Source organism: Herpailurus yagouaroundi, unplaced genomic scaffold (genome assembly GCF_014898765.1).
Source record: "Herpailurus yagouaroundi ecotype Mexico unplaced genomic scaffold, PumYag 160, whole genome shotgun sequence".
NCBI lineage: Eukaryota > Metazoa > Chordata > Mammalia > Carnivora > Felidae > Herpailurus > Herpailurus yagouaroundi.
The window spans coordinates 53176827-53203907 of NW_024412401.1; the positions used below are offsets into that span (position 1 = coordinate 53176827).

General features: G+C 51.4%; 1 protein-coding gene across 11 annotated transcripts in view; it reads right to left on the bottom strand.

The window, feature by feature from the left end:
* Positions 1 to 27081, bottom strand: part of RAPGEF1 (Rap guanine nucleotide exchange factor 1) — a 110135-nt gene that overhangs the window by 71026 nt on the left and 12028 nt on the right. The window contains exon 1 of one of the 11 annotated variants that reach the window (XM_040482689.1): positions 14831 to 14885. The exons of the other annotated variants lie outside the window; for them this stretch is intronic. Coding sequence (XP_040338623.1) covers positions 14831 to 14870 — 40 coding nt within the window. The 5' untranslated portion in view covers positions 14871 to 14885. Of the gene's footprint in view, positions 1 to 14830; positions 14886 to 27081 lie in introns of those variants that run through there. 11 annotated transcript variants of the gene reach the window in all.

The window sequence follows — 27081 nt, forward strand, 5'->3', positions numbered from 1 at the left end:
ACACACACACACACACACACACACACACACACACACACACACACACAAACACCCTTCCTGCTCCTTTTCTTGGGTCCCTCAAGTGTATCAATCATCTGGAGTAGAGGTCAATGGCAAAGAGATGCTCCCACAGTACGGGACTCTCCGGTAGCTTTACTGACCTCTCCCTTATCATTCCCTGGCTTTTCACTTAGAAAGGTACACATTCAGATTCAGATTCTGTGTGTATGTTTTTAGAGGGTTTCTACTACTGAAATTAAAACAAAATTTTGAAAGATTTCATAAATATAAACACACACACACACACACACACACACACACAATTTAGAATTAAATACATGCATCCACCAAGCTAGTCCATCAGAACTTTCAGCCATGATGGAAATGTTCTGTATCTGCACCATCCAACGTGATGGGCCTTGCGTGTCTACTGAGTACCTGAAATGTGGCCGGAGGCTGCCGGATCGGACAGCGTGGCTCTAGAGGCGGAAAGTTATCAGGTCCACTGATGCCACCTCACGTCCCTTCGTGATCACATCTCTCTTCCCAACAACGGGTAACCGCGATTCTGATTTTTGTGCTCATCAGCCCTTACCATTTGTGACAGTTTATATCTATACGCATAGTTTAATTTACAGGTTTGTGACGCTTACATAAATGGAAATATGCTGTAAATATTCTCACGTTCTTGCTTTTTCACTCAGTAGTAGGTCTGACGTTCAACCGTGCTGAAGTGTATGGAAGTGCTCTTGTTTTCAGTGCTGTGAAATTCCATATATTCCATGATCCCAGGGGACGCTGGCATGTTTCCAGCTTCTATAAACAACGCTGCCACGAACACTCCCATACGTGTCTCCCGGAACACATGCAAGGGCTTTCTATGAATAGAACTGCTTAGCTATAGAGTACATATATTTAATTTTATGGATTAAAAAAAAATTTTTTTTAATGTTTCTTTTTGAAAGAGAGAGACAGAGCTTGAGCGGGGGAGAGGGAGAGAGAGAGGGAGACAGAATTCTAAGCAGGCTCTAGGCTCTGGGCACCCCCAACATGGGGCTCGAACTCACAAACCGTGAGATCATGACCTGAGCCAAAGTCGGATGCTTAACCGACTGAGCCACCCAGGCGCCCCTAATTTTATGGATTTTGCCAAATGACTTTCCAAAATGGCCATGCCACTTTGCAATTCTACTATCAAGATCCCAGTTGTTCTACATCCCCTCCCCACCAACACCTGGCACAGCCTGACTGGTACACTGTCTTTATGGCCATACCTAACCGAGGGAAACAAAATCCCTCCTTCACAGAAGAAATGTCATAAATTGCTATCTTATTGTGGTCTATCAAATCTGTGAGAGCAACTTCAAAGGTTATCGACAGAACTTAAGAAAACAAAGCACCCGACCACTGCTCAGTGTGGCATTTACACCACGGAAGGTCAGGAACTCCCAATGACTAATCTGCTAGTCATTTCTTCCAAAGAGAGGGTGGCTTACAGGGCCTCACAAGTCTGTTTAAATGGCTACAAGGTTACGGAGAGCAGGCACTTTCTGGGGCAACCATCTCAGGATGCAGACCCAGCGGTCAGACGAAGGTCCTTCTCTACCCAGAGAGGAAAGACAGACTGGAAGAGAGGCACGTAGCCTGTTCACAGAACCAAATCGCAAAAAAAAACCCCAAACCCCCAAAACCACACCACTTTCTTCCTGAGTCGTCGGCCAGGTATCGAGGTTTGAGTCTTAGATTTTCAATGTGCCCCCCGGCCAAGCCCGACAGCGGTCTCTGCCTGTGGCTGACAAATGTACCCATCAACCGGCCTTTCAAATGTCACTTGTAGCAGCTGGGATCCCAACTTAGCAGTGGTTTCTGTCAGGGCTTAACTTCGCTCTGGATAAGGGCAGTCTCCAAATATCAACCACGGGACCACAAAGTCAGGGTCACGGTGGGTAACACTTCGAGGCAGTTCCAAAATTATTACAGCTAGTCTTGAGAAACACCGTGGCCACCAGTTTCTTGTTACTTACAGCGTACTGGGCACACAATGGTGGCACCTTTGTCCACTTACACGAGTTCCATCCGAATGCTGTCTACCCAACCCATACTGCCCCATTTTCCAAACGTGTAAAAAGGGTAACCCCAGTGGAGAAGTGGCATGAGGATACCAGGAAGAACTTTTTTTCCCCTGAAGTTATTTATTTATTTTGAGAGAGACAGAGAGAGCGCGAGCGGGAGAGGGGCACAGAGAGGCAGAGACAGAATCCCAAGCAGGTTCTGTCAGTGCAGAGCGCGACGCAGGGCTCGAACCCATGGAATCGTGTGATCGTGACTCAGGCCGACATTAAGAGTTGGACACTGAACCAACCGGGCCACGCCGGTGCCCCTAGGAAAAACCTCTTCAAACCTAGGATTTCAGACTGTTACTTATTTAAACTTTTACAGACTAATGGAAAGATAGAGACAAGAGTCCAGGCTGTGGGCATGGCAGCCAGCACGTGGGCTTTACCCGGAGCTCGGCCGTACACAGGGGCAACGTCTGTACCTCTCTGAGCTGCACGTTCCTCGCCTATGGAAAAGCATAACCTCGGGGCCTACCTCCTTGGGCTGCGGTGAGGATTAAACACAACCCCGTGTGTCAAGCATTTCGCCAAGGACCTGACACACAGCGAATGCTCAATAAATGGAAGCCACTACTGTTACTTGATAACATCACCAAGCCTCTGCCAACACTTAGCTAAAAATAGCCACGGCCTAGAACGGAAAGCAACCTGAGGTTTCATCTTTTACCAACAATTTCCATATTAAAAGATGCTCTGTCTTACTTAATACAGAACTATTCGTGTTAAAGCAGAGGGAAAATTAGCGTTTGGGGTTTCGCAACAGCAAGGCCTCTTCCGACCCGAGAAATCTGTTCGTGCGACCCGTTTGCTCTGGCAGTGGACGGACGACTTGGTGCTGCTGGGAGGACTAAGTAGCTCGCTTTTCTTTTCTTTTTTTTCCAGCAACAAAAAGCGAAACAACCTTGTTATAAAAATCCAAGCACTGCAAAAATATCTAACACAGAAGGTGAAAATCCCTCGTAACTCCACATATGGCAGAGATGAAGTATTTTTCAACTTCTGTGGGCATTTTTTCATGCAAACACGGTTCGTGGTTGAAGGACGTTCTGCTGAAACCGCTGTGCCCAGTCTCCTGGCGGACGGTTTCTAACTTCTGCTATTCAATCAACGCCGCGTTGATGGGCACTCTCAGGCATACCTTTCTGGGTGCCTGTATAATGAGACAGACCTAGAAATGGGACGGTCAGGTCACGGGTATGAGCACTGAAAAACTGAGAAGATACTATCCAGATGCCTGAGCTGGGTGCAGACCAGCAGGGACGGAGCCAAAGAGTGAGGCTCGGGGCGGAGGCAGAAGGGATGGGGTGCAGGAGAGAGGCTACACCTACTGTCCACAGAAGAAACCAAGCTTCACCTCGGATTTGGGCTCAAACCTGATAGAGGCACCATTTTGGTTCTCTCTGCATAACTGGTAACGATTAAAAACAGATTCCGGATTGAACAGACACGTCACAAAAGAAGATATCCAAAGGGCTAATAGACAGACTACTTATGGAGCACCTGGGTGGCTCAGTCGACTAAGCGTCTGACTTCAGCTCAAGTCATGATCTCGCTGTTCTTGTGTTCAAGCCCCCGTCGGGCTCTGTGCATTGACAGCTTGGAGACTGGAGCTTGCTTTGGATTCTGTGTCTCCCTCTCTGACCCTCCCCTGCTCGTGCTCTGTCTCTCCTTCAAAAATAAACATTAAAAAAATTTTTTTAAAAACCTGGATGGGGGCGCCTGGGTGGCTCAGTCAGTTAAATGTCTGACTTCGGCTCAGGTCATGATCTCGCGGTTCGTGGGTCCGAGCCCGATGGTTGGGCTCTGTGCTGACGACTCGGAGCCCGGAGCCTGCTTCGGATTCTGTGTCTCCCTCTCTCTCTGCCCCTCCCCTGCTCACACTCTGTCTCTGTCTCTCAAAAATGAATAAACATTAAAAAAAAAAAACAAAACAAAACATGGATGAACCTTACAAATGTAGGAAGAAGGCACACACACAGAAGGACACTGTGTATGGTGTTCCATTTATACAAACACCAGCAAAATTAATCTATGATTTGAGGAGTTAAGCCAGCGGTGATGCCTGGGGTGTGGGGTAACCAGCAGGGGACAGGAAGGACGGAGGGACACGCTGTATTTTGCTCAGAGCCGGTTACACTGGTGTGTTGGATTTGTGAGAATTCTCCATGCTGAGTACTTAAAAAGCCAGGTGTACTTTTCTGATTCATGGTATACATCAATGAAACGCTGGAATAAAGCTTCTTCTTCTAAGCTTCTTCTAAAAAAGAGCTCACATGATTTTCACATGGGTCAGATGAACAGCTCATTTAAAATTTAAGGAAATCCTATTCTCTGAAACAAACTTATTTAATCATGAACAATCCAGAGTGAGTGTCTTTCCAAATAACTCTCCACTGAATATCCCAGGAAGCATCGTGAGTATCTTAGGAGGTTTCTATTTCGTCTTTGTAAAAGTAATAAAAAGAACTTACATAAATGTAAATATTTTTATGATCTTAAGTCACCAGTAGATAGTGTTTTCTACTTTCGTTCGCTGTATGGAAATTTTAAAGAACTTAATGCAGGGGCACCTGGGTGGCTCGGTTGGTTAAGCATCTGACTCCTGATTTCAGCTCAGGTCATGATCTCATGGTTCATGAGTTTGAGCCCCATGTCGGGCTCTGTGCTGGCAGCATGGAGCCTGGTTGGGATTCTCTGTCTCCTCTCTCTCTCTCTGCCCCTCATCTGCACGCACTCTCTCTCTGTCTCTCAAAATAAATAAAACATAAAGAACTTAGCATAAACACAACTGTATTCTATAATTTCTTTTGTTTTTAATCAAGACCGAATCGGTGTATTTTTATATAATAGTAATAGTACCTATTCACGACGTTAGTCTGAGAAATAAACAATACTCCTTCTCAACAAACACTTGAGCACATCTCACCTGTGCCAAGCCCTGTATCGGGACACCGGACACAGGAACCCTCCCCTGCAGACATCCAGGGGAACTTCAATTAGGCAGGTGGACAGGCGAGTCTGAGTCAAGGAGATGGATGGGGGCTGGAGGTACCCGTGGGGGTGCTGGCAGCATACGGATGGCACAGGAAGCCGAGCAACCAGAGGACAACCCAGGGGCCTGTGCTGACGGAGAAGATCGGCGCCGCTTAACTGCTGAGCGATCTGTCTCTGCACACGAGCTCCTGGTCACTCCTCTGGAGGGTCTAGATCGGGCAGCTCAAGCCCACAACTGCACTCCCCGTACTCCCTCCCAGACCTGCTGCCACGACATCCTGGCAAACAGGAAGCTTCATCCTCCCAGAGCTCGGGTCCGAATCCCGGCCTCTGCTCTCCCGCTCACGCGTACCATCCAGTCTTTCAGCAAATTCTGTGAATCCCGCCTTAACAGTACATCCAGAATCTCCCCACTGTAACCACCTGCACCGTCAACACCCTGACCCAAGCCACAGCCACTTGGTGCCTAAGCCACTATGCCACCCTTCCAACAGTCCGCAGCACCTTGCCTCTCTAGAGTCTTCTCCAGTCAGTAACCAGACGGATCCTCGTAGAAGGTCGCCCCTCTGCTCAAAGCCCTCCCGTAGCTTCTCTTCTCACTCAGAGAGAAAGGTGGAGCCTCTGAGACGTCCACACGCCTCACCCACAGCCATCAGAGAGGGCTCTGAATGAATTCACACACAGAGTTCTCCCCAAGACGTACTCCTTTTATCAAACCTTCATCAAATACCGAACAGATGGCCCAAGAGAAGGTGAAGGGGGGGGGCCTCCAGGGTTGAGAACTGCTTCCCTCCTGGAGTCCAATCAAATGGTTAAATCAGCAGCCTCTGTTTTAAACATCCCGTCAGAAGGTGGGCCCCGTGCGGGGAGTTCTATGCCATCCCCCATCCTCACACTGACACTGGAAGGAAAGTATTTTTGTTCCGTTTGACAGACGAGGAAACCAAGTCACAGGGCCCAACACTGCCCCTCAACCCCCGCCCCATAAATCACACACACATCCCCGTCACAGACAAGGCAACTGCAGCCCTTCCACGTGCTGTGAACAAGTCAAGGTCAGCCTGCCCCCGGGGCGGCCTACTCCCAAGGAAGTACTTTTTTTCCATCACTGTTTGGAAACGACCTAGAGAGTCTTAAAGCCACAGACTTTGCAGACATCCGGAGATGTGAATTAGTCACCTCTCCAGAGTTTTATTTCTAGAGATGAGAGACAGAGAGAGAGAGAGAGAGAGAGAAGGGAGGGAATGAGACACGAGCTTATTCTGAGTAAACACGCCACAGCACTGGGCAGAGAGTAAGCGGGGCCAAAGTGCGCCACACCACTCAGCATCCTGGCTACAACAGGAAGCAGGGTCCACCCTGACCTTTGTCCCTTAGGTGGAGTTGTTTGCAGCAGCCTCTGTCCCTCAGAGGAACTTGCGTGTTAGGACTGATGCCAGTTTAGAATTCAAACAATTCTCCTCAACGGCCTCAGAGCATAGTTTTTAGCATCATGTCACCAGCAAAGCAGCCCAAGTTGGAGGCAGGAAGGCCTGTTTATTTGGGGCCAGGCCCCAGCGGTGGGGCACGGGCGCTCACGGGCAGTGGAGGCTGTGGCAGACCAGGACCCTGCTGGCCTCAGCTGTGCCTGGCCCAGCGCGGGGCCCCCGAGGGCTCATTATTTGTCAGGCCACCCTCTGGACTTCCAGAGGAAAACCACTTTCGTTTGTCAGCAGGCGCATATTTCGTGCTTTCCCAGGCAACAGGAAGAGCAGAGAGCCAAAGCCCTGGAAGCTTCGGACGCTGCAGAAGGAGCTCACTGGACAGAGTAAGAAGAGAGTCAAAGGACAAGGGTCACCCGTAGTCCCTTCCCTTCCTTATCACCCGGGAAACGGTGCAGCAGATACGCACAGGGCAGGCACTACATGGCATCCGCATTCGTCCACTCATTCACCTGTTCGATAAATCTTTACAGGCCTGACATCTGCAAGGTGCAAGGGTCAAGAGGGAGGAGCAAGATACAGCTTCTCTCTCCGAGGAGCCCCTGATCTTGCAGTGGAGAGCCGGGAAAGCCCGCGGTCGTGACACGGAGCGAGGAGGCCCAGGATGGAGACTCGGTCGGCAAAGGCAGGGGCTTTTCAGCTGCTCACGGCCCCACTTGAGAGGAGGACGAAAGTGTTCTGCAGCCCAGAGGCCTTGAATAAGGCCTAGCCTGCTCCGAGGGCAGGAGGACCGGCTGGGCTTTCGGGGACAGCTCCGGGCCTTAGGCATTTCACATGGGGACCAAGGAAATGCATCCGAGTCAGCAAACAGGTGTTGGCTTGGGAAAGGCTTCACGAGTCTCTGAGGACCACAGAGGGATCTGAAAATGACCACTTCTCCAAAGGCATACGTCTGGCTTCCCAGGCACGTGGGTGGAGGGCAGTAAGGGGCGGGGGTGAAGGAGAGGCAGGGAATTTTTCTCCGAAACAAAATGAGCAAAAAGGGTCTTCTCAGCTGTTCTTTGATGCGTGTTTTTCATGGACCCTGACCCTCTGTTCCTGTCTCTCAAATATGTTTGTGGCCGGGGGGCCTGTTCTGGAAGAAATATTCATTCCGCATGACAGTCCAGACCAGTGGGGGGGGGGGGGGGAACCAACCCCACTCTGCTCTACGCATTCAGAATCAAGTGCTGATCAATGCCAATCTCTCTGCAGCAGTGGCCAGCCAAGGTGGCACCCCTGGGCAGGTACCCAGTGAGCAGTGGGCTCTCAGCTTCCATGCAGCCTGAGAACTTGAAAGGATCCCGAGTCTGCCTGCAGAGGAAGCGGAGGCCTTGGGATCAAATATGCCCCAGCCTAGGACCCAGGCATCCTGAACCAGGCCAGTCCAGGGCTCCTTCCTCAGTAATGGCTAAAAGTATCAACCAGCCCCCCGGACATCTCTCCTCCTTGTGGGACAACTTCAGTGTCATAAGTAAACAACATGTGGAGGGCCAGGAAGAAAAAGACAGCCCCCTCCAGTACTGGTGATGCCCAGCTATTCCGTTTGTGAATCACTTAACAGCCACAGACGGTCTAACCACCCAGAGGCTCTGAGGGCCCTCGTAATTCTGAGACTAAAATCTGAAGTCATACTGGTTTAGTCAAAGCCAGAATCTCATTGGCTTAGAGCTTGATAGCCAATCCAACTCGTTTCTGGCCAAACGCATCAGTTCTGTGTACACAAGGCACTGCTTAGGCTCTGAGGAACCACACGGCAATAGCTGGGCCCATGTCCCACACAGTGAGTGTTCAGGCCTGTCTCATCTAGTCCTCATAGTGGCTCTCTAAGGTAGGGAGACTGAGGCTGTGAGGTGACAGACCCTGGATCTGAACCCACTGCAGTTTCACACACCAGCCACACAGTCTCCTAACGCAGTAGAGGGAGAAGTGAATAAACACCCTTAAAAATGGCTCAAATAAGGGGTGCCTGGGTGGCTCAGTCGGTTAAGCATCCGACTTCAGCTTAGAGTCGAGTTGGAGCCCTGCATCGGGCTCTGTGCTGATGGCTCAGAGCCTGGAGCCTGTTTCAGATTCTGTGTTTCTTTCTCTCTCTCTCTCTCTCTCTCTCTCTCTCTCTCTGCCCTTCCCTGCTTACACTCTGTCTCTCTGCTTCTCTCTCAAGTAAACAAAAAGAAATTTTTTAAAGATGGCTCAAATAAGTGGAATACAGGCTCGGGGGCGGGGGTGGGGGGAAGACTTGTAGGCTCTTGTCTCCTATAGGAATATTCTCATTCTCTCTGTATCAGCATTCCACTTAAAGGGAACCAGCACCCAAGAGGAGGTACAGGGCTCTGTGTTTGGCCGTGCATGCCACCCCGTCCCCACCCCCAGCTTCCGACTTACACGGCGCGTCTCAGTGTAGGTTCTCTCTTCCTCTTTTGAAAACTAAAGCCCAGCAAGTACTGTTTATTAGATGTGTTCACAACTTTGATCGCCAGGTAAGCAAGTTGCCACAAGAGAAGAAAGCAAGACTTTCAGGCCAGCGCCGCTTATAAAAGTGAATCACACCCTTCTGGAAAAGTCCAAGACCAAGATGGCTCACAGCAGCAGCACATCAAAGACCTTCTTGCTGTGTTAGCTCCTGGGCTAAAAATACTCTCAGTGGTGAAATCTCAGGCAGTCTCTTGGCCTGAGGGGAAGAGGCCAAAGTCACACGCCAGCTCTCTCACCTTGGGAGGTGGGGTTACAGATGGGACGCGAGACTATTTTTAAATAACTCCAAAAACAATGGGTCGCGTAAGAACATGTATTTGAGCAACGGCTGGAGTTGCCGTTTGGCCAGGAAGCATTAGAAGGGGACTTTCCGCAGTCAAAAAGGCCTCCCAGTTCTCACAGAATTTGCACCTTTACGGTCTGTGATTAGTAACGAAATGGCGTCACTATGTGTTGTTACAAGATAGTTCTTCAGTGGTTGGCCCCTTCCTGGGTCTCAGGCTCAGCCAAAAAACATTCCTTTCGCTCTCTCCAAACTCTCTCTTGTTCAGAACCTTCCAGAAACTCACTCCACTCCAAAGACTGCCTTTAGGAAAAATCCAGTTGCTTCATTCTAGAATTCTCCAGAAGGAAGCTCGTTTTCCCATCTTCTCTCTCAGCACACGTATTCTTTGTGTCCCCTGGAACTGAAGTTCTTTTTAAAGGACCAAATCTTTCCACAGGAGGCAGCCTCCTGCGGCTTGTCTGAGGCCCCGTCTCAGCATGTCAGGAGGAAGGACAGGCACAGGCCACACAGGGAAGAAGGAAGGAGGCAGAGACTTATCTTCTCAAAGTCAGCGGTTTGGAATCAGGATGCACTTTCCCACTGAAACAAGGTTAAATACCAAATTCAGGGGCTCCTGGGTGGCTCAGTCGGTGAAGTGTCTGACTTTGGCTCAAGTCATGATCTCAAGGTTTGTGGGTTCGAGCCCCGCGTCAGGCTCTGCGCGGACAGCTCGGAGCCTGGATCCTGCCTCGGATTCTGTGTCTCCCTCGCTCTCTGCCCCTACCCGACTTGTGCGCGCGCTTGCTCTCTCAAAAATAAATACGTGAACAAGCAAAAAACCCACCAAATTCGGGCCCTGTGGCCATCCACACAGTGGCGCACAACTTGGCTCAGCTCCTTCCACCAGCCACATGCTGGGCATTCGGTGCCACAGAAGTCTGGTCCGGACCGTGGTTGAACGGGAACGTAGGCTCTGCCCTCAAGTGGTGTAGAAGCTAACAGAGAGGTAAAGCCATCCACGCAGAGCCCCAGTACACAGCAGAGCAAGTCAAGTGCTAAAGAAATGAAGGGTTTACTTCCTGAAAGACACAGGAAAAGTTCGTGAAGAAAGCCCTAAAGCTGTGTAAGCCGAGCAGACATGATGGGATAGGACCATGACAAATGTGAAGGGACGGGGTCGCCCTGGGTAAGAGAGGCATCTCTGAGAGACAGAACCGAGGGAGTCCCGGCAGGAAGGGTGCCTGCTCCTGCTCACGTTCAAGCCAAGTCACGACCCATTAGCAGGTCCCCAAACTGATTCCAGGGATTAAAACACGAAACAGAATAGAAACGGTCAGAGGGCACTGAGGTAGTGAGGCTAGATATCATTTCATGAAACTTATTTCCATCACAACCAGCTTGAAATGCTGAAGAACCTTCTCCATGGGGAGAGTGGGGTGGAGAAGCCGCCTCACACAATGAGGTCACGTGCAATCGAGACTGCGGCACAGCCCTTTCCCGAGTCGCCCGGGCCCTGGTTGAGCTTCCCGCCCTGGCTCTGGAACCGACGATCGGGCCCGGGCACAGCACCAGCAGGTGGGCCATTTCTAAGGCGGAAGCACTCCGTAGCCTTCCGACCTTTTCTGACCACAAACCACAGCAAGAAATGCTGTGATCAAGTACACGAAGTGTATCAAAAACCTAAAACATTTAAACTCCATTTTGCTTTGTAACCCTACAAGCTAGTTCTAGGACCAAACAGTGTCTTAATCCTTCCCCCAACAAGAGTGAAGGGTCTGGGTGGTTAACGGCAGCACCGTGGCCTGGAGCCAGTTAGGATACCAGCTCTCCACCCCAACTGAGACCTAACAAATCAAGGTCTCTAGGGGAGGCACCCAGGAATCTGGGCTTTAACTTGTCCTCCAGGGGAATAAAGATCTAGCAGAAAGAGGTAAACTGCCAAGAAATTCCAAATCTTGAGCGGGAGATGGGGGGACTCTGCAAACTCAGCAGAGCCAAAGTGACAGGCAGGTACATCCTTTGACTATGACAGAGAAGTTCTCATCTCCCATCAAAGCATTCTTTGCGGGGGGCGCGCCTGGGTGGCTCAATCGGTTAGGCTTCTGACTTCGGCTCCGGTCATGATCTCACGGTTCATTAGTTTGAACCCCACATCGGGCTCTGTGCTGACAGCTCAGAGCCTGGAGCCTGCTTTGAATTCCCTGTCTTTCTCTCTCTCTGCCCCTCCCCCACTTGCAGTCTGCCCCCCCCTCAAAAATAAACAAACATTAAAACTACAACAACAACAACAACAACAACAACAACAACGTTCTTTGGGACAAGCCCCTTCTGACAGGGAGACAGGTAATGTAGACGTTGTGCCTAGAACAGGCCTGCACTGGCACAGCCATGGGGTTGGGGGGGAGGGGTGACTACTCGTCCCCGTCACCAAATTCCAACCAACCAGCCACTCCAAGCCAGGAAATCGGGCTAAAACAGGTGTCTTTAGTACAAGGCTCAGAGCACAGGTAAGGCAGTAGATATTTCCCGCAGACTGACTGTGTGCACGTGCTCAGGACAACATTCACCAGAAGCGGGGGACCAGAGTGGTCACGATTGCTCTCCTGCCCTGTGTATCCTTGCTCATATCAGGCTACAATGTTTGTTTAGCATCTACTCTGTGCTGGAAAAAAAGTGGGTTTTCCCTCCAGTAATTGCTCTAAGGCAGTGGTTCTCACGAAGGTAGAGAAGTGGGTCAATGACAAGGCGTCTATCAAAAGCACACATAAAACTACACGCGTTCACATCTGCAATCAGAAGAAACCAACCTGGACAAAACGCACAGAGGCTACAAGCGGAGGGGCTGTGTCAGAGGGTCCAGAATTAGGACTCGGTGAAAAGCCGGCACCCTGCTAGCCTGACTGCTCAGGAGCTGGCCCCGAGGCAGGAGGATGGGTCCTCATCCCACACTCACCCCAACCCACGAATGAACGGTTTTCTTAGTGGAAAACAAAAGTATCTTCGAAGTCCTTAGAACACGTTCTAAGATGATAGCCACATTTTTACATTTAAGGTGGAAAACTCTGAATGTTCTACACAGGAAAACAAAGCCAGCTGGGAAAGAAAGCAATGTGCTAGGGACCCAGCATCCCCAAGCACAGGTACCCCCAGATCTGACAGGAAGCCGGATGTTCCTATGGCGCGGTCTGCGTGGGGTTTGTCAAACCATTCCTTAGGAAGAAGGGGATGGCAGCGGACAGTCCCAGGGCGTTCAACCAGAACTTTCTGAGAGCCACCAAGTGCCCATGGAGAAAAACATGTCGCTTCATTTTCTTCCAGGAAGCCTGGGCCCATAGTGAACTCACCCTGCTGCCTTCAACCTCCCGCAGACAGTTTTCAGTTTTTGTTCTGCAACTGGTCTGCCGGCCACAACGTCCTCAGAACTGAGGGCGTCTTAATAATGAAAATACGCAGCTTCCCAAAAGCTACTGGATGTTTGAAAAAATGCGTGAAAATCAGTGGACTGAATCTCTACATGGGTCTACACTGCAGAAGATTTGGCACATTTTTGAAGGTCACCTTTTAAAGCGTTTGGGTTCCAACTCTCTTTACAAATTGAAGTATGACCACGAAGCAGGAATTGAAATATATTTAATTTCTTTACGATAACTTTTTTGTATTCTTTGTGGTGGAGGCTGAGAGTAGTGTTTCTAAACTTTTCATCAAAACAAAAATATTAGCACAGAACCTCACGTGTCCTGAAGCTTGGTTAAAGCCCGGCTGCTAAGAACATGGTGCCACTTTAACTTCAACATTTCGTTTCTGTGGGCAGGAAACCCAGACCGTCCGTGGCAAGTCCAGTTCTGAAATCTCAAATTGGCCGCCTCTTCTGTCCAATCTACTGAAGCACTGTTTGGCTTTAAAATTCCGACCTCTTACCCAGGGGCGCCCGGGTGGCTCAATCGGTTAAGCGTCTGACTTTGGCTCAGGTCATAATCTCGCAGTCCGTGAGTTCAAGCCCCACGTCGGGCTCTGTGCTGACGGCTCAGAGCCCGGAGCCTGCTTTGGATTCTGTGTCTCCCTCTCTCTCTGATCCTCCCCTGTTCATGCTGTGTCTCTGTCTCAAAAATAAATAAATGCTGAAAAAAAAAATTTTTTTTTAATTCCGATCTCTTACCCAAAGACGACCGCCTGATAAAACAGAGCTCCTATCTCTGTGCTATACAGCTGACCCTGGGCCCATTCCCCAAATATGAGAGGCCCCCACTTGGGCTTCTCCCCCAGGTACAAAGAAATCTGGAGCTCCATACTCCGGGAAGAACTTCTTCTCCCTCTGAGGGCAGCAGCCACGCGTGGCACAAGGCACCGATGCAACGGCGCCGGCTTAGGCACGGCAGAGCCTGGAGAAGTGTGAACCCTCTGACGACATCGTCTGGTGACGGTCGTGCCCCTTGACACTGCCCCCACCTGCCCAGGTTAGGGGGGCCCCCCGCATGGCCCCAAGGGAAGAAGGCTCCCCGTAAACAAAGTCCACTCTGAGCTGGCGCCATGCTGAGGAAGAGCCTGTGACGGTCCCTCTCTCCTCTTGGGCGAGGAAGGAACCCTGCAGAGGATGGGGAGCATGATCGTCGGGGGCAACACGGCTCAGGGCGCTTTTCAAGCCTCTGATGCGCAGTGCCCGGTGCGCAGCGTGTCAGGCAGTCGCGGCACGGACACTCAGGAGGCACGGGGAAGAGAGACCTGCACAAACCCCCGCAAGCACGACTGCGACCGAGAGGGCCGAGGCCCCATAACCCAACTGCGAGAGCGCTGCGTGCGCGGACCGCGGGCTGCACGCCCCCAGAGGCAGCCCGGGACGGGGGTCGGGTGCCAGCAGAACTTGGGTGGGCGGGGAGTAAGGCAGGGATGGGTGCCCTAAAGCCATCTTCCGCCCTGGACCCTGCAAGGAAACCGGCCTAAACTGGAGTCGCTGCAGTTGGCCAGGTTTTCATTTTCTGTAGTGTGTGTGCGGAGGGCCGGGCGTGCGGACCGAGGAAAAGTGTTTCTGGCAGAGGGAGGAGCATGCTGGGAAGGCCCTGGGCCAGCAGGGCCAAGGTGAATCGGGAGACCTGGTCAGTACGGCAGAGGGAGCAGGGCCAGCGGGGCCAGGCAGGGGCGAGCTGCTGGGTCCGGGAGGGCGGGCCTCTGGCCTCCCCAGGCCGCGAAGCACACTCTACAGCGGGTGACAAGCACCGGGGGCTCCACTGGCCGGGAGGACGGCTCAATTCACGGTCGAAACATGCTGCCCGCAGGGTGACAGCACAGCGCCCTGGAGCCCTACTCCTCTCAACAAGGCCCTTCACCCGAGATGCTGAGACACAGCGAACTCCCTGCAGGCTAAGGCAAAACCCAAACGTGCGGGCGCCGTCCCGACACTGACAGAGACCACGAAGTGCAGGGAAGGGGCCACTGAAGGCACGTGTTAGTCAAGCACTGCCCACAATCCAGCCTGGTCCAGTCCGCGCTCTCCTTAAAACAGCCGGGATTCACTGAGCACTTACCGTGCCGGCCCTGACAGGCACACGTGATCTCAATGGCCATTCCACAGACGACGAAACTAAAGCTCAGAGAGGATAATGAGGCCAAAAGTTACACGGCGCTCGGGAACCCGCCTGCACTCAGACTCTGCTCACTGTGACTCATCGTGACATTCAAGTGTCTTAAGTGTCACAGGGACGAGTGTCGGGGGGGGGGACGGTGGCGCCAGGGTGACCAGTGACGGTGCATACAAAGGGCGGGAAATGAAAGAGAGACGCGTGAGCAGGAAACGCCTACAATAAGCTCCTTGTGTCCAAACCCAACAGCCTCTGCTCGAGCCTGCCTGCCCATCGGGTTCGTCATCTCACCCGGAGGAAGTGGAGAAGGGCCATGAGGCGGGCCCCAGGGGGCTGTCCAAAGTGTCCCTCCACCCCAACCTTAGCGCCTCCGTGCTGCACGGCAACCACCCGCGTAGCTGGCCGGCTTCCCCCCGAGACCCTGTCCCATCCACAGCCGACCAAGCACGAGGGCCGTGCTCAGACCTCCAGGAGGGTCAAGAGGCCTCAGAGGACTAACCAGCTTCCAAACAAACCACCTCCTTCGATGGGTGGTGGATGCCGTCTGGTCACAAATGGGCAGCTGGGACAGGGCACGTTGTCTGCAGGGCTAACGAGTATCTGTAACAACACCTCTTCCTCTCCCAAAGTCGTCACTTACCTGGGACTAAATCCCAAGAAAGGCACTAGGGCATGTGGTCACATCATGGCAGTTTGCCCATTTAGGGACATCGGGGAACATTTCTCTCTCCTGGAAGTCAGGAAGTGGGAGGCCAGCTTTTCGCATCAGTTCTGCCACTAAATGGTTTTGTCAACGAGGCCGAGCACAATTTCTCCGAGCCTCTTTCCTCATCATAAGCCTACATGAGTGGTTCTCAAAGTGTGGTGATGAACCACCAGCAGCAACAGCAGCCTCACCCATGACGTGGTCAGAAGTGCAATCTCCGGGGCCCCGCGCCACCCCCACTGCACCAGAAGCTCTGGGGGTGGGGCCCAGCAACCCACTTTCGGGAGCCCTCCGGGTGATTTTGACACACACGGGGTTGGAGCCCCACTGTCCTAGCTGATCTCCCTACTTAGTTTGCTTTATAAAACCATCTTTCTTGGACTTTTCCCCACCCGTATTGCTACTGACTTCATTTACCCAACAACGGAAAGGGTCTACAGCGTGCCAGACACTGGCACGAACCCAAGTCCACCGTGACGGGCACACGTGTAAGGTCTAATGACGACGGATGCGTACAAAGCTTGTCTGCTAGTTGGCCGCTGGATAAGGAGCGCGACTGTACCTTCCAGCCACTTTCCTCTCTATCCACGGTCTTCCTACAAGATGTACTGTGCCTTTATAAACAAGGTATTCAGCCCACAAGGAGGCATGCAAAGCGCCAGCCAATAAAATGTTATTATATTGCTACTGATGAAAGAACTAGATTAGGTATGTCCAATTAAAATAAGTAGACAAAATCAAGCGGAAAATCTCTAGAGGGAAATACAGAATAGCACAGACAACACTTCTTTTCTCCTAAAACTGTTTCAGTGACTCACGGGGCTCGCAAGTCTTGAATGTTATTCTAGGCACAAAATAAAACACTAAGTGACATTTTTAGCAGCCCATTTTGCTTCGGGAGGTATACACAGGAAATGCAAAAGCAAAAACAAAAGCTAAAACACTCTACCCTAAGAGGAAAGACGCAGCTAGACTACCTGAACTTTAAAAATGGAACTAAAATTAGCTTCCTCCCACTCGCCTAGGGGTCCTGCTAAAATAAAAGCATCTGCCAAGAGTTTTCCTCCTCTCCCCTCCGTCCAGTGACCAAGGAGGGCAAAGGAAACACGGCCAGAAGGCAGACAAGTGGCCCAGCTCCTACAGTCAGTCATTAACACTCACTGCAGACGTCTTTGGCCTGTACCAGACCCCCAAAAGCTCAGTCTCAGGCAGAACAAAATTCTCCTCAGTCAAAATTATATCATGGGGTTTGACTTCTGGGTAGAAGCTGACATCGGAGTCCTCACCCTGCGCACAGGTCAACAAGCTCTTTTCTACATTAGTTAAAACATCCGCCTAATAATTAACCTAACACACAGCTGCTTCTTCTACCCAGAAGCAGGGTCAAAGCAAACCACAGAACTGTTACAAAGTTACAAACTGTGCGCAAAGTTACAAAGCAATTCTCCCCCTGGCTGAAGGTATTTATTTAGGCAGTACTAAACACAAAACAAATAAGAGAGTTGAAAAGAGAACAGACTCAGAAGATTAGAACATGAGAGTTACCGCGACTGAGCCTTGGCAGTGTGGCTCTAAGTTTCCTAGCAGTGAAGGTAAAAAGGTAAACAAATGGGTTAATTTTGAGCATCCAAAGAAAATATATGAACTCAACAGAAGAGGGAAAACTTTTCCTGGTGTGACATTCCAGAAGAAATTTTAGGGGGATGTAAAGTAACACCGTGAACTGCGTCTTCAATCTTGGTTTTACACCGATCCACAATGTTTGGGGCACCTCAGTGACTCAGCTGGTTAAGCGTCCAACTCTTGATTTCGGCTCATGTCAGATTTCGAGGGTTGTGAGATGGAGCCCCGAGTTGGGCTCTGAGCTGACAGCACAGAGCCTGCTTGAGATTCTCTTTCTCCCTCTCTCTCCCTGCTTCCCCCTCCCCCCCACCGTTTCTCCTGCTCACGTGTGATCACTTGCATGCCCTCTCTCAAGAAAAAAAACAAAACAAAAACACAAAACTTTACATGATCTAAAACGTTCTTCAAATAGCCACTTAATATTCGCTCTCCATTAAAAAATTCAATAGCCCAAGAACTTTGTATTTGTGGATACATTTCTTAGGGAATCCCAATTATTAATACAGTCCCGTCTGTTGTTTTCCGGGGCTCCAGGTTAACACAGAAATAACCCTTAAAGAACTAATGGAAACAGGGGTTTTCCCCACCTATTCGTGGCAAAAGTGAGATGTTGGTCACATCAACACTGAGATCTGAGGCTAACGCTCAGTGTGGTCAGAGCGGTTCGGCCTGAGGCTCTGCGCCCCACAGGGATGGAGAACACTCCTGCCTCAGGGCGCAGGAGAAAGCCCGAGGGATCCAACAGCTCCCCTGGAGGCAGCCACACGCTGGGGCCAGGTGGGGGGGGTCCGCTGGGGCCAGGTGGGGGGTCTGGGGGAGGAGATCCAGGAGCCCTCGTCCTCTCCAGGGAATCTGTCTTCGAAGAACTCAACATTCAGTCAGGCAGCCAAGATTACACAGGGAGGCTGCAGGTGCGGTGGTCCCACCTCGCCAGCTTTTTAGGAGGAAAACCGGAGAAGGTCTAGAAGGGCAGTCTAGAGAGGGTCTAGAAGGGCTGGACAAAACGGACCAGCAGGCTCACGGCCGATCTAGAGTCAGGAATTCCTCAGCTCGCGGACGCGTCACAGGCAGAACCGGGTGAACGAGAGCGCCGCTGTCCGACGTTCCGAGTGCTGGAAGAAGGGCCCCCCCACTGACGCTCCAGGAGAGGCCAAAACGGGCCCTCGACGCTCACAGAAGGGGGGAGCGCGGGCAGCCCAGCCGTATGCAGGAGAGGTGGCAAACGTCCCCAGGTGCCACCCCCACGGCAGCTGAGGCCGACTTCTGGGAGGACGCGCACGAGAACAGGCCCCGTCCTCCACGCACTCGGGTGAACCGCCACCGGGCCCCCCTCCGCGACCGCCCACGGGGCACCTCCTGGCAACACCTCGTCGGGACCACAGAAACAACCGCAGCGGCCACCTGTGGACTCACCGGCAGGACGCGACAGGGACCGAAGGCCTACAGGCTCCCCGGGGCCGTGACCTGATGCCCCCCACGGAAGGCAGACCGGTGCGGCAGACCGCAGCGTCGTGCTCGTAGTTCGCCCGCTTTCCCGGGGGGGCCAGTTTCTGGAAGGGGAGCAGTGGGAAGAGCGCCCTTGGGGTGACGTTCTGTGGCAGCCTTCAGGCACAGGCCTCCGGGTCCCACCTGCAGTCGGGCCCGGCTCCCCACTAACTGGCTCCGAAACCTGGGACGGGACTTTCACAGCCTCCTCAGCAAAAGCGAGACACGCAACAGCACCCGCCACGAAGAGCTGTTGTGAGTCGTAAAGGAGCAAAGGCCTGAGAATGAAGCTTTCTTACACAAGTAACCACATCAGACGGGGTCCTACGTCGTGACATTTTCAGCAGTCCGTCTTGCTTCAGGAGGTATACAGAGAGGAAAGGCAAACGGTAAAATGCCCTGCCCTAAGAGGAAAGACCTTCCAGATGTTCTCTGAACTCTTAAGAAGCAGGGGTTGAAACACGCACACGCACACACGCATACATACTTTCAATACATATACGCTGTTTTCTGAGCCACTTGAGAGTGAGTTTCACACATACCATGGTGTGTCCCCTGGAGTTTTTCAGTGAGTGCTTCCTATGAATATGGATATTCTTTTATATCACTACAGCACAGTCATCACCATCAGGAAATTTAACATTGAGACAATACTTTTTATCTAAGCCACCATTCATATTCCAATTTTGTCAAGTGACCCAGAATTTGGGGACTTTTTAAGATGTTTTAATTTTTGTTTTGAGAGAAAGAAAGAGAGAGAGAGAGAGAGACCGAGCACAAGTGGGGTAGGGGCAGAGAGAGAGACACACACACAGAATCCCAAGCAGGCTCCACACTGTCAGCACAGAGCCCAATGCGGGGCTAGAAGCTATGAACTGTGAGATCATGACCTGAGCCAGTCAGGCACTTAACCTATGGTGCCCTAAGGCACCCAGGTGCCCTAAGGACAACTTTCGAGGGGGGTGGAGGGAGAACCTATTACAGATTCCCAGAATTAGCTTGCATTTTTATAATGTTAATATGAACCAATAAAAACCGGGGTAAACTTTTTGTCCTTTGTATTAGTTTTCTATTGTTGTGTAACAAAAAACATGCACATTTATTACGTCACTCTTTGTATTTTTTTTTAGAAAGACAGTACATGAGCAGGGAAGAGGGGCAGGGTGTGGGGGGGAGAGAGAGAATCTTAAGCAGGCTCCATGCTCCGTGAGAAGCCCAATGTGGGGCTGATCCCACGACCCTGGGATCATGACCTGAGCCAAAATCAAGAGTCAGATGCTCAACCGACTAAGACACACGCAGGTGTGCCCCATATGTCACACTTTCTGCGGGTCAGGGTCTGATCATGGGCATTTAGATGGGTTCTCTGCAAGGCTGCGTTCAAGGTGCTGGCAGGGCTGAGGTCTCGTCTGGAGGCTTAACCAGGGAAGGGTCTGTGTCCAAGTTCCCTCAAGTACCTGGCAGAATTAATTTCCTTGCAGCTTTAAGGTTAAGGGCTCTAGCTTCTTGCTGGTTGTAGGCTGAAGGCTGCCCTCAGCTCCCTGCCACATGGAGCCTCTTACTTCTCTGATGCAAGCGACAACGTCTCCAGAGCGTGCTAGCGCATTAGCAGGGGAGGGACAGCCCATCGCCTTGGGCCCATTCACAGGCCGGTCCACACTCAAGGATTCGACAAAGGCGTGAACACGAGGAGACAGTGACGCTGAGGGCTGTCCTGAACTCTACCCGCCACGTGACTTGCTGTTTCTTTACAACCATCAAATCAAATCAAATTTATAATTCGATGCAAATGAAACTACAACCTCCAAACAGATGAACAATACTGGTCGAGCCCAGAGACAGTGGACTCTGGAGCCCGCATCACCAGGTACGACGGGAACAGTGTGGACAGCTGCAGGGCAGTTCGCACCACGTTTCTCCACCGAAATCACTATGACGTCATTTTAGCTTCTGGGTAGAACCACACCATCTGCATATTAAGTCTCCCCGCGCTTTTCTTTGCCAGCCGCCACGTCTGAAGTACAAGAGTGTATGATGGATTCCATTAACCTCAGATCAACCCAATTATGTGCACTTGAAAAAACAGAGAGGCAGAAAGGGGAGGAAGGAAGGGAGAGGGAGCAGGGTAAATATTTTAGGCAAATCACTCTCTCTTCCGTTATTAAGCATATGAACCCAAGTGAGAGTGACACAAGAGAGGGGCCATGACTGAGTCCTCAGATCTTTCCTGCCTTCTGTGGTGTGAACATCTCACCTCACTAATAGGATTCTGGTGTTAAAGATAACAATTTTCTTTTTAGAACATGGTGCTTAAATATAAAACTAAGCCCTACATTCGCTCAAAGGAGGAGTCAGCAAACCTTTTCTCTAAAGGGAAAGAGAGTAAATAGCTTCAGCTCTGTGGGGCATACGGTCTTTGTTAAACTACTCAACTCTGTCACTTTAGTGAGAAAGCAGCACATATGATTGGTCAATAAACGGGCTGTGCTCAGACGGACCTTTATTTGTGAAAACAGGGAGCCACGTGGATTTGGCCCTGGGGGAGAAGGAGGAAGTGCTGGCCCCTGCTCTAAAGAGACAGCATTCCCTTTCAATGCTGAAAGGGTAACTAACACTGGAGTTATTTTCGAGGGTAATCCTGACCATACACAATTGTGGCCTTGTGTACAAGGCCTTCTTCAAACCCAGTCCTTCTGTCTGGATAAAATGCAACCCCACGCACGATACAACGGGGCAGCGACACAAAGAACTGTCAAGGTTAGGGCTGGAATCCACGTGAAGTCCCATCCAGACCATCTAGAATATGCTCGGCTCCTTCTGCTTGAATACCTTTCTCCGGGAGACCTTCCTTGACCTGGTAGCTAGACTTGGTAACTAGGGTTGGTAACCAGGTCAGAGACCCCGCGAGCACGTCAGTGTCCTGCAGGTTAAGTTTACCGCCTCTTTCCCACTAGGCAGTGAGAGGCCCGGCTTGCTCTATTTTGCTCATTGCTACGTCCCCATTGCCCAGCATTGTGCTGGGTACACAGAAAGTCCCCGTTAGTATCTGCTGAATGAAGTAAAAGATTAGGTCCCATCACACGCTTTTCTCAGCCCCCAGGTACTCTTCATTCTTGGCACTTAAGTGTAATTGCACAGGCAGAATATAATTAGTTAAACTACAAGTGGGGTTCTGGTGAAAAGGAAGATACAAGGTAAGCTGAACATTTCAACTGTTCAAAAGGTTCAAAACCATGGCAAATCAGGATTTAACATCAGGAATGTGACCATTAGTCGATCAACCTGGAATTTCCTGATCACACTGGAAAGCTGATCTGCGTGATAGATTCCCCACCCTCCAGCCAAAGGAAGGTGACCTAGCCAGAAACAATCCTTTCTTTTCTTTTGATAGGAGCTGCCCTGTCCCGCCCTACTTCTGCCGATCAAAGCCTCCCATTTTATACAGGCCCTCCAGGCTCCTTCCTGCTTGCTAGATGGGGCGATGCCCAATTCATGAATGTTCAATAAAGCCAGTTAACATCCTCATTTACACATCTGGACTTTGTTTAACATGCTAAATCAAACTGTTGGCCACTGGCTTCACAACAAAACTGGAAACTCTGAGAAGACAAAACCAAGTGATGGATTCAAATAATCAGTAATTTTGTAAGTGGCCAATCAAGTAACTTACACAGGGAATTCTCTTCACCCCTCCCCAAATGCTCATTCTCGCTTGAGTATGTTTCCCTTAGGTTTCATTTTTTAAAATGTCCCAAGAAAAAAGTGTAAGGTGGTCCTCAGCCTTTTCCTTCCTTCTTTCCTTCTTTCCCTCTCTCTCTCCCTCCAGTTTATTTATCTTGAGGGAGATGGAGAGAGAGAGAGAGCACAAGCAGGGGAGAGACAGAGAGAGAGGGAGAGAGAGAATCCCAAGCAGGCTCTGCTCCAGCAGCACAGAGTTCAACGTGGGGCTTGAACCCACGAACTGCTAGATCATGACCTGAGTCGAACTGGATGCCCAACCAACTGAGCCACCAAGGCACCCTGGACCTCAGCTTTTTGTTGTGGTGGTGGTTTATTTTTTTTAATAGAGAGAGACAGAGAGACAGAGAGAAGGGGGGAGGGGCAGACAGACAGGGAGACCCAGAATCCGAAGCAGGCTCCAGGCTCCAAGCCGTCAGCACAGAGCCCAACGTGGGGCTCGAACCCACGAACTGTGAGATCATGACCTCAGCCGAAGTCGGATGCTTAACCGACTGAGCCACCCAGGGACCCCGATTTTTCTTAATTGGAAGAAGCAGAGAAGATACATGGAAGGATATCAGCCCATTTGTACAACCAGCTCCCGGTGGTCCTTGTTAGAACTGAGTGCGCCCAGATCCTGGGACGGAGCTGAGGATGCCAAGTTCAAACGTAGTTGGCAAATACTTAATGCCACGTGGGGATCCTGCCTTCCCTCCCTTCATGCCATCCATCTAAGGGGTCTCCACCCACATGCCTTAAAAGAAGTTAGTTTTCACATTAATAGAAAACCAACTTGTCAACCTTGGCACGCCACCATCACGGGTCCCCATCACCGGACAGCAACACCCTGATGGCTGCTTGTGGCAAGTAAGTGTTGGCTACCCACGTGAGCACAGTTGACACAGTTGTTCCGATAAATCATGTGAGTCACTCGTGAATAGAGGCTTCCTGGGACCTCCTAATGGAAAACGTTCTCATTAGGAGCCCAACTGCCCATGAAAAGAAATAAAAATGAGCCACAGCCAGGTCTCTTGCCCCTCGTGAAGGTCAGGACGTGCACAGTTATCTCCCTGAGCAGAGCTGCGTAGAAAAGAGGTCTTGCCAGGCAAAGGGAGGGTCTCTCAAGATGGGCTTGGAGCACTGTCCCTTTAACAGCCTCCCAAATTCCACAGGAACTTCAAGAACTGGGGCGCCTGGGTGGCTCAGTCAGGTAAGCGTCCGACTTCGGCTCAGGTCATGATCTCATGGTTCGTGAGTTCGAGCCCCGCGTCGGGCTCTGTGCTGATGGCTCGGAGCCTGGAGTCTGCTTCCGATTCTGTGTCTCCCTCTCTCTCTGCCCCTCCCCTCCTCACCCTCTGTGCATTTCTCTCTCAAAAATAAATAAACATTTAAAAAAAAAAAAAAAAGAACTTCAACCTGCAAACACCTATAACTAATAGTTTTGCTCCCATGGTTAACAAAAATAGAAAAAGCCCTAAGAGGACCATAATTCACTGTTTATATTTAAGCCAAAAAAATGGGTTTCCTCCCACACCTCTTAACTCAGTGAATGGTGAGCGCCCATTAACACACACCAGGAATCTCCCTGCCGTCCCTGCCCCACTTCCTGTCCGTTACTCTCCAGATCCCACCGTTAGCAAGTCCTGCCCCTTCAGCCTCCAAAGACCAGCGAATCTCCCCACTTCTGCCACCCCGTCCGTACTGCATCATCTGCTGGGATGGCTCAGTCAGCTGCCAAGTCCCCTCCTGCGGCCCTCACGGCACCAATCTGATCTCCATTCTCAAGCTTTCACAAACACACATACACCACCTAAAACACTTTTTTCAGCTTGCTGATGCTCTTAAACTGAAGGCTCCATCTCCTCTTCCACTGAGGGCTCCTCTCTCCGCCCCACCCCTTTGTTTCAGGACCTTTACACGTTGTTTCCTCATGTAGACAATGCTCCCCTCCAACTACACACACACACACACACACACACACACACACACACACACACACACACACACACACACGTCCACCTCACTCCATCTAGATAATAGATAACTCTGACTTAGCCCTTCAGATCTCACTCTGATCCTTCCGTAGTGGCTATCAGGAGTTATCAGTCCACAATTATGAACCTACCTGGGGGCTATCTGGGTTTCCACCTTCCTCAGCTAAACAGAATAACGGGAAAGAATGAAGCCTAAGACCCTACGGCATCTACTGGATGTAATAAATTCTCTCTGTGTCTAGAATGACACCAGCTCTGGACCATCCCTGGATTATCTGAGAAAATCATCACTCAAATAACTGTGTGTTCTGTGGCTCAGGCGAGGAACTCAGGTTCAGAAAGATCTGTGCCTGAAAGCATCTGACACAGAGCAGGCGCTGAGATATTTACCGACAGAAAATGAAAAAAAAAAATTAACGAACAAACTGACTACCCACTCCATGCTCCAATTCCTTTCACTGCACTGAGGCCCCTGAGACCGCTGAGGGGCAATGGGATACGGATGCACTTTGCACAAGCTTTGGAGCCAGAGGGGGGGGTGGATGCCAGTTCCAGCGAGGCCACTTGGCATAACCTTGAGTAAGGTTAACCCCTAAACCCATCTCCCTCCTGTAATTGGGAATGATGCCATTTTGGCCACGGTTCCTCAGCAAGGAACAGAAACCCAAAGAACGCGTTCAAGTGAAAAGAAAGGCTTATGGTAAATCGGAATGCAAGGAGACCCTGGGAACCCCAGAAAAGCTAAACACCCCGCCGTCGGGAAGGGCAGACAAGGGTAAAGAAGGCAGCCCTGAGAACCTGCCCTCCCCATCTCCCGCTGCTTTCTGTCCCCCTGCACTTTCCGTCATTCTCCACTGAGGCTCACTCCCGTAGGGAGCCCACTTGCTCCTACAGCTTTAAACACATTCCCTACACCAAGACTCCTCAATTTATACCTCCAGTCCAGATCTTCCTCCTTGCCAGACTTACAGTCCAGGTGTCCCCTCGCTATTTCCACTGGGATGTCTAGAACGCACTTCTGACTGAGCTCCAATCTCCCTTCACAGCCTCCGCCATCTGAACGGATGGCATTTGAAGTCCGTCCTCATAGTTAGCTGCCTAGGCCCAAAGCCTTGGGGTCATCCTTGACTCCTCTCTTTCCCCTGCAACCCTCAGCCAAGCAGCCAGAAAATCCTTCGGCTCTAGTCTTCCAAGTATGTCCAGACCCAAGCACTGGCCAGCACCTGCAGGGCACCACCCTGGGTCACCGCGCCAGCCGCGCGCAGGGACCCCTGCCTCTCCTCTAGCTCCCCTTCGCTCCCCCTACATACACGACACAGCGATCGTATGAACACCTACCTCAGACGATCTCACTGCTCTGCTCTCGACTCTGCAGCGGCTCCACACTTCTCTCAGGACAAAAGTCAAAGCCCTGGCGATGGTCCTCGGAGCCTAACAAGACGTCGCCGTCTCCATTCCAGTCATGCCAGTGTCCTCGCTGTTCCCGGAACACGCCTACCTGGTCTCCCTGCCTGCAAGGCTAGTCCCTCAGACGTCTGCTTGGCCAACGCCCTGTCCTCCTCCGTGAGACGCATCTCCCTTTCCCCGTGAGGCCACCCTGTGTGCCCTAGTAAACTCTGCAGTCTAACCCCCCAGGCCTGGGACCCCTGACGCCCCTCATTCCGCTTCCCATGGCACTGATCTCCTCACAGTCTTTGTAGCCCACTGGTGGATGGTGTTTATTAGCCACCGGCCACTTGCCCCCACTGGAAACCTACGTTCCACGAGGATGGAGGTCTGTTACCTAAGTGACTAAAACAATGCCCAGCACACAGCAGGTGCTCAAATCAATATCCATCAAACACACGCGTGACTGCGCCTCTTCTCAGCTACCACCACTCATGCTTGGGGAGCACGTCACGCTCGCCTGCCTCCAATTCCGTAAGACTCTTTAGCGCAAATGCCCACCAGTGATCAGACGGCCTAACTCCCGGGTCAAATTCCTGAGCCAGAACCAAGCGGCCCAGCTCATCTTTCCAAGGCAGGCCACACGACACAGGTCAATGGCCAGCTGCCCAGGGAAGAGCCATTAAGTACAGAAGGTCCTGTGGGCAAACCTGAAAACGAGCAAGGCCATCTAGAGCAATCGAGTGGGGGAGGCACAAGTTCTCCACGGGGGGGGCAAGGGCACTGCTGTGCCGAGCGGAGTGCCGTGGCACGTACCAGTGACAGCCTAGGAGGGCTTGGGAGCCGGTCAGATCAGAGCAGACGTTGAGCCCTCAGTACGGACCTTGGCGGGAGCTGTGGCGATGAAGAGGAGTACGTCCATGTCTCGCCCACCCAGGAGAGCTGGGTTACTCGCAGGTAACCATCCCACCCATGAACAGACTTGGTGACACAGTTAACTGGTACGGATGCTACGTACTAAGGAGGAATTGACCGGACTCGGCAGGCAAGCAGGCATTCCTTAGGCTTCCTCCCTGTTCCCTTTTCACTGCCGAGGATTTCATAATCACCCACAGACAGGATGATTTAAATGAGCCAGGGGTCCCGGCTCAGGGTCTCTGACAAAGCTGCAGCTCAGGTCTTGGCCAGGGCTGGAGGAGCGGTGTCCAAGTTCACCGGCCCCCCACCCTCGTGCTGTTAGCAGGGGGCCTCGGGGCCTCGCCCCACGGGCCTCTCGTCCTTCC